Source organism: Panulirus ornatus, chromosome 62 (genome assembly GCF_036320965.1).
Source record: "Panulirus ornatus isolate Po-2019 chromosome 62, ASM3632096v1, whole genome shotgun sequence".
Classification (NCBI taxonomy): domain Eukaryota; kingdom Metazoa; phylum Arthropoda; class Malacostraca; order Decapoda; family Palinuridae; genus Panulirus; species Panulirus ornatus.
This window is the reverse complement of record NC_092285.1, coordinates 4,419,696-4,430,725: the sequence shown is the minus strand read 5'-3', so window position 1 is coordinate 4,430,725 and position 11,030 is coordinate 4,419,696. Positions and strand designations below refer to the sequence as shown.

At 47.8% G+C, this 11,030-nt stretch overlaps 1 protein-coding gene across 1 annotated transcript; it reads left to right on the top strand.

Moving 5' to 3' along the window:
• Positions 1–687: 687 nt before the first annotated feature.
• Positions 688–10,173, top strand: LOC139745692 (dynein axonemal light chain 1-like). The gene is made up of 4 exons (XM_071656121.1): positions 688–795; positions 3,412–3,501; positions 4,370–4,460; positions 9,357–10,173. Exons 1-4 carry the CDS (start codon positions 706–708, stop codon positions 9,575–9,577), a joined length of 492 nt encoding a protein of 163 aa, XP_071512222.1. The 5' UTR covers positions 688–705; the 3' UTR covers positions 9,578–10,173.
• The last annotated feature ends 857 nt before the right edge of the window (positions 10,174–11,030 follow it).

Sequence of the window (11,030 nt, the reverse complement as noted above, 5' to 3'; positions counted from 1 at the left end):
ATCACTCTAGACCTATATAGAGGGAAGCACTATGACCCATCCATCACCTTAGACCTATACAGAGACAGCACAATGGCTGACAGAGGCCCGTCCATCACTCCAGACCTATATAGAGGGAAGCACTATGACCCGTCCATCTCCCTAGACCTATATAGAGACAGTATAATGGTTGACGGAGGCCCATCCATCACTCCAGACCTATATAGAGGGAAGCACTATGACCCGTCCATCTCCCTAGACCTATACAGAGACAGCACAATGGCTGACAGAGGCCCGTCCATCACCCTAGACCTATATAGAGGGAAGCACAATGGTTGACGGAAGCCCGTCCATCACCCTAGACCTATATAGAGGGAAGCACAATGGTTGACGGAAGCCCGTCCATCACCCTAGACCTATATAGAGGGAAGCACTATGACCCGTCCATCTCCCTAGACCTATATAGAGACAGTAAAATGGTTGACGGAAGCCCGTACATCACCCTAGACCTATATAGAGGGAAGCACAATGGTTGACGGAAGCCCGTCCATCACCCTAGACCTATATAGAGGGAAGCACTATGACCCGTCCATCACCCTAGACCTATACAGAGACAGTATAATGGCTGACAGAGGCCCGTCCATCACCCTAGACCTATATAGAGGGAAGCACAATGGTTGACGGAAGCCCGTCCATCACCCTAGGAAGCTGAGCTTGTCCACCAACATGATAGAGAAGTTGAGCCACATGAACAACTTACGTTCCCTCAAGATCCTCAGTCTGGGCAGAAACAACATCAAGAGCTTCGCTGGTCTGGTGAGTTCTCCTGGGGTCATGAGTGGGACGGTGAGTGGGGTCATGAGAGGGACGGTGAGTGGGATCATGAGTGGAACAGTGAGTGGGATCATGAGTGGGACGGTGAGTGGGATCATGAGTGGGACGGTGAGTGGGATCATGAGTGGAACAGTGAGTGGGATCATGAGTGGGACGGTGAGTGGGGTCATGAGTGGGACGGTGAGTGGGATCATGAGTGGGACGGTGAGTGGGATCATGAGTGGGACGGTGAGTGGGATCATGAGTGGGACGGTGAGTGGGATCATGAGTGGGACGGTTAGTGGGATCATGAGTGAGACAGTGAGTGGGATCATGAGTGGGACGGTGAGTGGGATCATGAGTGGGACGGTGAGTGGGATCATGAGTGAGACAGTGAGTGGGATCATGAGTGGGAAAGTGAGTGGGATCATGAGTGGGACGGTGAGTGGGATCATGAGTGGGACGGTGAGTGGGATCATGAGTGGGACGGTGAGTGGGATCATGAGTGGGATCATGAGTGAGACAGTGAGTGGGATCATGAGTGGGACGATGAGTGGGATCATGAGTGGGACGGTGAGTGGGATCATGAGTGGGACGGTGAGTGGGATCATGAGTGAGATCATGAGTTGGACGGTGAGTGGGATTATGAGTGGGATCATGAATGGGAACGGTGAGTGGGATCATGAGTGGGGCGATGAGTGGGATCATGAGTAGGACGGTGAGTGGGATAATGAGTGGGTGAGTGGGATTATAAATGGAGTCATGCGGGCATCATCAGTGGGGCTGTGAGCGGAATTGTGAGTTATGAGTGAGGAAATGTGAGTAAGGCTGAGATAATGAGTGAGGAAATGTGAGTAAGGCTGAGATAATGAGTGAGGAAGTGTGAGTAAGGCTGAGATAATGAGTGAGGAAGTGTGAGTAAGGCTGAGATAATGAGTGAGGAAATGTGAGTAAGGCTGAGATAATGAGTGAGGAAATGTGAGTAAGGCTGAGATAATGAGTGAGGAAATGTGAGTAAGGCTGAGATAATGAGTGAGGAAATGTGAGTAAGGCTGAGATAATGAGTGAGGAAGTGTGAGTAAGGCTGAGATAATGAGTGAGGAAGTGTGAGTAAGGCTGAGATAATGAGTGAGGAAATGTGAGTAAGGCTGAGATAATGAGTGAGGAAATGTGAGTAAGGCTGAGATAATGAGTGAGGAAATGTGAGTAAGGCTGAGATAATGAGTGAGGAAATGTGAGTAAGGCTGAGATAATAAGTGAGGAAGTGTGAGTAAGGCTAAGATAATGAGTAAGGAAGTGTGAGTAAGGCTGAGATAATGAGTGTGGAAGTGTCAGTAAAGCTAAGATAATGAGTAAGGAAGTGTGAGTAAGGCTGAGATAATGAGTAAGTTTGAGCAAGACTGAGAAAATGAGTGAGATTGATTGATGTTGAGCTGGAATATCAGTAAGACTATGAGTGAAAATGTGAGTGAGGCTGAGATGATGAGGAGGGATCATGAGTGAAGGTGTGAGCGGGACACAGTTAACGAAAGTGAACGAGATGAAGGTGGGTGTAACGGTAGAGTGAATATGAGTGTGGGAAGGTGAGCGATGAAAGTGAAACGCGACTGTGAACTATGCTGGGCAGTGCTGCAGTGAAAAGGCTCAGCAGACCAATCAAAAAGTGGGCCAGTGGGAGGAGCAGTGAAGAAAACAGTGAGTCAGACACTGAATATGACCTTGAACATGTCCTGTGAAAGTGAATGAGGCACAGACGGTGAACGTCTCAGTGAAAGTGAATGGGGAGGGGGTAATATTGAGACAGTGGCTGTGACAGTGAATGAGTTACATGAAAGTGGCAGGCAAGTGAAGGACACGGTGGGAAAATGAGAGTGAGCTGAAAAGTGAACCATCAAATGTCAGAGAAAGTGAAAGGATGAATCGGAAAGTGACAGTGACGTGCGAGGCGACGCGAGTATGACAGTGAATATGGCAGTGACTGGCCTTGTGTACAGGGAACGGTGAACTAGTCAGTGAAGTGAGACAGTGAAGGAAATCATTACACTTGTTGAGTGAAACATTGAGACACTGAATGAAGCACTGAGACAGCGAATGAAATAATGAGACACTGAATGGAAAATCGAGACAGTGAATGAAACAATGAGACACTGAATGAATCACCGAGACAGTGAATGAAATAATGAGACACTGAATGAAACACCGAGATTTTGAATGAAACAATAAGACACTGAATGAAACATCGAGACAACGAATGAAATAATGAGACATTGAATGAAACACCGAGAAAGTGAATGAAATAATGAGACACTGAAAAAAACACCGAGACAGTGAATGAAATAATGAGACACTGAATGAAACACCGAGACAGTGAATGAAATAATGAGACACTGAATGAATCACAGACAATGAATGAAATAATGAGACTGAATGAAACACAGAGACTGAATGAAACAATGAGACAATGAGTGAAACACCGAAAAAGGGAATGAAATAAATTAGACTAATTGAAACAACACACTGAATGAAATAATGAGACACTGAATGAAACACCGAGACAGTGAATGATATAACGAGACAATGAATAAAGTCGTGAGTACATACATCGTGTATATCCTGTAGGAGGTGCTGACGGAGACGCTGGAGCAGTTGTGGATCTCATACAACCTGATCGAAAAGATGAAGGGCATCGGGGCCTTGAAGAAACTCAAGGTAAGAAGTTCTAACCCAACACAACCAGCTGGTGTGGGGTTCAATTCCACCCTCGTTTTCTTTATGTTTCCCCAGAGAAAAAAACGGGTCAAGTTTTAAAACCCCCACACAAGAGGTAAACACTGGCTACAAAATACGATATAAGTTGAGGAAACTTGAATGATATAGAGTGGGAATTGATGACACAGAGAGCTGGGGTGGATCAGGTGTGAACACAATGGTGTAGGAAAGATAGAAGTAAAATAAGAGGTATAGACAATGATCAATAAAAAATCAAAAAAATTCATACATGAAGATATAAATTCAAAATCTACTTAAACAGTTTTCAGTCTTTCGATACAATTTTCTTCAAGTTAAGAACTTAATAATGAGGGAGGCTTAGGGCAGTCATGGGCACACAAACCAAACCCATATGTTGGATTCTGCATGGAATTATAACATCCTTGGCAAATCCACCGCTTCCACTAGGTTATGTGAGGAGACTTAGCATACGAGGATGGATCGTTACAGTACCTCCCTTTCTTTCCCCGAACCCTAAAGGTGTGGGGATTCTCACACTTCATTTGTCTCTGCCTCTTCCTATATATAACCTTTCCACCTTTATATAAGATTCTGGTATATATAAACAAAACCATCAATTCAAGCTATTCCGTCCATTGTTTTCCCTCTGCCTCCTATATTTCCTGTTATCCAAGGACAAGTTGCCTATTATATAACATGGTATATTAGAGATATAATATCACAGAGAACTTATATATTTACTGGAACATCAGGGGGGAAGGGGGGAAGATATTCTATATGTATATTGTGAGTTAAAACTTAAATGTACTTGAAGATGATGAGTGGTTATGCTGTGTGTGTGTGGCAGGTCCTGTACATGTCTAACAACCTGGTCAAGGATTGGGCCGAGTTCCTGAAACTGCTCGAGTTACCAACGCTGGAGGAACTGAACTTTGTAGGTGAGTCCTGATACCCCCTCATACCACCTGCTGCTGGCCTCATACCACCTGCTGATACCGCCTCATACCACCTGCTGATACCCCCTTATACCAGCTGATACCCACTCATACCACCTGCTGCTGGCCTCATACCACCTGCTGATACCTCCTCATACCACTTGCTGAACCGCCTCATACCACTTGTTGATACCCCCTCATACCACCTGCTGATACCCCCTCATACCAACTGCAGATACCCCCTCATACCACCTGGTGCTGGCCTCATACCACCTGCTGCTGGCCTCATACCACCTGGTGCTGGCCTCATACCACCTGCCGCTGGCCTCATACCACCTACTGCTGGCTTCATACCACCTGCTGCTGACCTCATACCACCTGCTGCTGGCCTCATACCACCTGCTGCTGGCCTCATACCACCTGCTGCTACCCCCTCATACCTCCTGCTACCCCCTCATTCCACCTGCTGCTGGCTTCACCTCATACCACCTGCTACTCCCTCATACCACCTGCTGCTGGCTGGCCTCATACCACCTGCTACCCCCCTCATACCACCTGCTGCTGGCTGGCCTCATACCACCTGCTACCCCCTCATACCACCTGCTGCTGGCTGGCCTCATACCACCTGCTACCCCCTCATACCACCTGCTGCTGGCTTCACCTCATACCACCTGTTGTTGTGTCCCTCACTATCCCCTCTTCATCATGCAGCCTTCACCATCCACTCATGTATCATTCACTATCCACTCAACACGCATCCTTCACTATCCTCTTATCATGCATCTCTCACTATCCCCTCCTCATCATGTATCCCTCACTATCCCCTCCTCATTACGTATCCCTCACTATCCCCTCCTCATCATGTATCCCTCACTATCCCCTCATCATGTATACCTCACTATCCCCTCCTCATCATGTATCCCTCACTATCCCCTCCTCATTACGTATCCCTCACTATCCCCTCCTCATCATGTATCCCTCACTATCCCCTCGTCATGATGTATCCCTCACTATCCCCTCCTCATTACGTATCCCTCACTATCCCCTCCTCATCAGGTATCCCTCACTATCCCCTCCTCATCATGTATCCCTCACTATCCCCTCCTCATTACGTATCCCTCACTATCCCCTCCTCATCATGTATCCCTCACTATCCCCTCGTCATGATGTATCCCTCACTATCCCCTCCTCATTACGTATCCCTCACTATCCCCTCCTCATCATGTATCCCTCACTATCCCCTCCTCATCATGTATCCCTCACTATCCCCTCGTCATGATGTATCCCTCACTATCCCCTCCTCATTACGTATCCCTCACTATCCCCTCCTCATCAGGTATCCCTTACTATCCCCTCCTCATCATGTATCCCTCACTATCCCCTCCTCATCATGTATCCCTCACTATCCCCTCCTCATTACGTATCCCTCACTATCCCCTCCTCATCATGTATCCCTCACTATCCCCTCGTCATGATGTATCCCTCACTATCCCCTCCTCATTACGTATCCCTCACTATCCCCTCCTCATCATGTATCCCTCACTATCCCCTCCTCATCATGTATCCCTCACTATCCCCTCCTCATCATGTATCCCTCACTATCCCCTCCTCATTACGTATCCCTCACTATCCCCTCCTTATCAGGTATCCCTCACTATCCCCTCCTCATCATGTATCCCTCACTATCCCCTCCTCATCATGTATCCCTCACTATCCCCTCCTCATCATGTATCCCTCACTATCCCCTCCTCATCATGTATCCCTCACTATCCCCTCCTCATCATGTATCCCTCTATCCCCTCCTCATGATGTATCCCTCACTATCCCCTCCTCATCATGTATCCCTCACTATCCCCTCCTCATGATGTATCCCTCAGTATCCCCTCCTCATGATGTATCCCTCACTATCCCCTCCTCATGATGTATCCCTCACTATCCCCTCCTCATGATGTATCCCTCACTATCCCCTCCTCATGATGTATCCCTCACTATCCCCTCCTCATGATGTATCCCTCACTCACCATCGTTCATCATCACTCCTCACTATTCACCCACCCACCCACCCCTCACCATCTACCCCCCACAAGAACCATCTCAAATCAACCCACCAAATAATTCATGAAACCTTTCAGTTCACTTCTCTCGCGCTCGTATGACCCAAACACCTGTCGTGTCTCCATGTTTCCTGAACCTAAAGGTCTCCTAGCACTGTCATCACCCCTTTTTCTAGGTCACTCACACACACACACACACACACACACATACACACACACACACTACATTTTATAGATTCATTTCAAAGATCAAAGCCGCGGAGGTCAATACTGCTAGGTAAACTATGTCGTATTACCTCGATTTTTCGATTTAAAACACGATTCACAGCGATACACGTCCTCTCCAATATTTCTGAAGAAATATTCTACCTTTTTTTTTTTTGTTGTTAAATTCGATGAATTATATATATTGGTCAGGTAAGATGAGTGATGATAAGCACTGTCTGTCTTCGTCAGTAGAATATGTAGTGTTGTCGACCCTTCGTCAGGTGATGGTAAACTGTTGTCGACCCTTCGTCAGGAGATGGTAAACTGGTGTCGACCCTTCGTCAGGAGATGGTAAACTGTTGTAGCCTCTTCGTCAGGTAGATGGTAAACTGTTGTCGACCCTTCGTCAGGAGATGGTAAACTGTTGTAGCCCCTTCGTCAGGTGATGGTAAACTGTCATCGACCCTTCGTCAGGTGATGGTAAACTGTTGTCGACCCTTCGTCAGGTGATGGTAAACTGTTGTCGACCCTTCGTCAGGTGATGGTAAACTGTTGTCGACCCTTCGTCAGGTGATGGTAAACTGTTGTCGACCCTTCGTCAGGTGATGGTAAACTGTTGTCGACCCTTCGTCAGGTAATGGTAAACTGTTGTCGACCCTTCGTCAGGTAGATGGCAAACTGTTGTCGACCCTTCGTCAGGTGATGGTAAACTGTTGTCGACCCTTCGTCAGGAGATGATGGTAAACTGTTGTCGACCCTTCGTCAGGAGATGATGGTAAACTGTTGTCGACTCTTCGTTAAGTAGATGGTAAACTGTGGTCGACCCTTCGTCAGGTGATGGTAAACTGTTGTCGACCCTTCGTCAGGTGATGGTAAACTGTTCTCGACCCTTCGTCAGGTGATGGTAAACTGTTGTCGACCCTTCGTCAGGAGATGATGGTAAACTGTTGTCGACTCTTCGTTAGGTAGATGGTAAACTGTTGTCGACCCTTCGTCAGGTGATGGTAAACTGTTGTCGACCCTTCGTCAGGTGATGGTAAACTGTTGTCGACCCTTCGTCAGGAGATGATGGTAAACTGTTGTCGACCCTTCGTCAGGAGATGATGGTAAACTGTTGTCGACTCTTCGTTAGGTAGATGGTAAACTGTGGTCGACCCTTCGTCAGGTGATGGTAAACTGTTGTCGACCCTTCGTCAGGTGATGGTAAACTGTTGTCGACCCTTCGTCAGGTGATGGTAAACTGTTGTCGACCCTTCGTCAGGAGATGATGGTAAACTGTTGTCGACTCTTCGTTAGGTAGATGGTAAACTGTGGTCGACCCTTCGTCAGGTGATGGTAAACTGTTGTCGACCCTTCGTCAGGTGATGGTAAACTGTTGTCGACCCTTCGTCAGGAGATGATGGTAAACTGTTGTCGACTCTTCGTTAGGTAGATGGTAAACTGTGGTCGACCCTTCGTCAGGTGATGGTAAACTGTTGTCGACCCTTCGTCAGGAGATGGTAAACTGTTGTCGACCCTTCGTCAGGAGATGATGGTAAACTGTTGTCGACCCTTCGTCAGGTAGATGGTAAACTGTTGTCGACCCTTCGTCAGGTAGATGGTAAACTGTTGTCGACCCTTCGTTAGGAGATGGTAAACTGTTGTAGCCCCTTCGTCAGGTGATGGTAAACTGTCATCGACCCTTCGTCAGGTGATGGTAAACAACTGTTGTCGACCCTTCGTCAGGTGATGGTAAACTGTTATCGACCCTTCCTCAGGTAGATGGTAAACTGTTGTCGACCCTTCGTCAGATGATGGTAAACTGTTGTCGACTCTTCGTCAAGTAGATGGTAAACTGTTGTCGACCCTTCGTCAGGTGATGGTAAACTGTTGTAGCCCTTCGTCAGGTGATGGTAAACTATTGTAGCCCCTTCGTCAGGTGATGGTAAACTATTGTAGCCCCTTCTTCAGGTGATGGTAAACTGTTGTCGACCCTTCGTCAGGAGATGGTAAACTGTTGTCGACCCTTCTTCAGGTGATGGTAAACTGTTGTCGACCCTTCGTCAGGAGATGATGGTAAAATGTTGTCGACTCTTCGTCAGGTAGATGGTAAACTGTTGTCGACCCTTCGTCAGGTGATGGTAAACTGTTGTAGCCCCTTCGTCAGGTGATGGTAAACTATTGTAGCCCCTTCTTCAGGTGATGGTAAACTGTTGTCGACCCTTCGTCAGGTAGATGGTAAACTGTTGTCAACCCTTCGTCAGGTAGATGGTAAACTGTTGTCAACCCTTCGTCAGGTAGATGGTAAACTGTTGTCGACCATTCGTCAGGTGATGGTAAACTGTTGTCGACTCTTCGTCAGGTAGATGGTAAACTGTTGTCAACCCTTCGTCAGGTAGATGGTAAACTGTTGTCAACCCTTCGTCAGGTAGATGGTCAACTGTTGTCAACCCTTCGTCAGGAGATGATGGTAAACTGTTGTCGACCATTCGTCAGGTAGATGGTAAACTGTTGTCAACCCTTCGTCAGGTAGATGGTAAACTGTTGTCGACCCTTCGTCAGGTGATGGTAAACTGTTGTCGACTCTTCGTCAGGTAGATGGTAAACTGTTGTCGACCCTTCGTCAGGTGATGGTAAACTGTTGTCGACCCTTCGTCAGGTAACCCGCTGGAGGATAAGCACTCAGCTGAGGGTAACTGGCGCACGGAGGTCGAACGCAAACTGACGTGGCTGAAGAAGCTGGACGGCTTGCCCATCATCAGAGACGTGGACGACGAACTGATCATCGAACAACAACAACAACAACAACAACAACAACAACAGGAACAAGAACAACAGCAAAGTCGGCAGGATTCCATCGACACGTCCCCGACCTCATAACTCGTGTAGGATGGTCCTCTCTCGTCCCCGACCTCATAACTCGTGTAGGATGGTCCCCTCACGTCCCCGACCTCATAACTCGTGTAGGATGGTCCCCTCACGTCCCCGACTTCATAACTCGTGTAGGATGGTCCTCTCTCGTCCCCGACTTCATAACTCGTGTAGGATGGTCCTCTCTCGTCCCCGACTTCATAACTCATGTAGGATGGTCCCCTCACGTCCCCGACCTCATAACTCGTGTAGGATGGTCCTCTCTCTCGTCCCCGACCTCATAACTCGTGTAGGATGGTCCTCTCCCGTCCCCGACCTCATAACTCGTGTAGGATGGTCCTCTCCCGTGCCCCGACCTCATAACTCGTGTAGGATGGTCCTCTCACTTGGGGGTCTTCGGTAACCCCTGCACCTCCCTCCTCACCTGCTTGGGTCTTTAGCACCTGGCCTGATTGGTCATTCCTCAAACAGCCTTGTCAACTGGCTGTTTCGTGCTCTAGGCCAATCCACTGCCAGGGGGTCATTAAGGCCGTAACAACCATCAGTTGAAGAACCTTCAAGAAACACATTCGGGTGTTTAAGCCTTGAATCATACACGTTCTAACAACCCTTATTGTCCTTGTTATCATTATTCTTAAATAAAATCAGTAACATCAGAAGGCTCTTCCTTGTCCCCTGGACCATGACATGGTCTCCATCTACATCAACACCCTTCCAGAACTGGAAAGAGGCGTCCGACGAGTGTGTATGGTACAGCAGAAGGTCCAGCCTGGACTCAATTCCATCTCAAGTCATAGCTACTTCAGGACGCCCCCTCGTCTTACCCTTGAACTTGGACCTCAAAGAGTAAGACGTCTATGGACGTTGTGAACCCACCGCCCTTGCACACCTGAGTCAAAGGTCCACTTCACATCTTCCTTTCTCATTCTTCCTCAGCGGTTGTCGCTCGTCTTTCCAGCACACAGGTGATCAGTCATCATAAGGTTTTAATCTCTTCGTAAAGTCTTCCAGGTAAAAACTTTAAATGACTCTTCAACCAGCAGGATGTCTCCATCATCCAGTCTACGCACGACCAACGAGAGCGTTATGAGACATTTATAAACCATTAGCGTAAAACAGATCTACTTACTGTAAACAATCAAAAGAACTGCCATTCTGGATTCCTGGACACTGTTTCCTGCAGAGCCATCTAGGTCACATGGTACGTGTGTGTGTGTGTGTGTGTGTGTGTGTGTGTGTGTGTGTGTGTGTGCTGGTCGGAGCCGACACCATACTCCACAATGGTGAGCAGGTGAACGTACATGAGCAAGACTTCTCTGCTTGGATCGCAGCACACAAGACACACCAACACCACACCCCAGGAACCCAACCAACCCCGACCACATACACACACGTTGGAACTTCTCCACTAGTGTCTCTCTGTGTCAGACTTGTCCCTCCGCCCAGGGGGCTAGATGGTCGA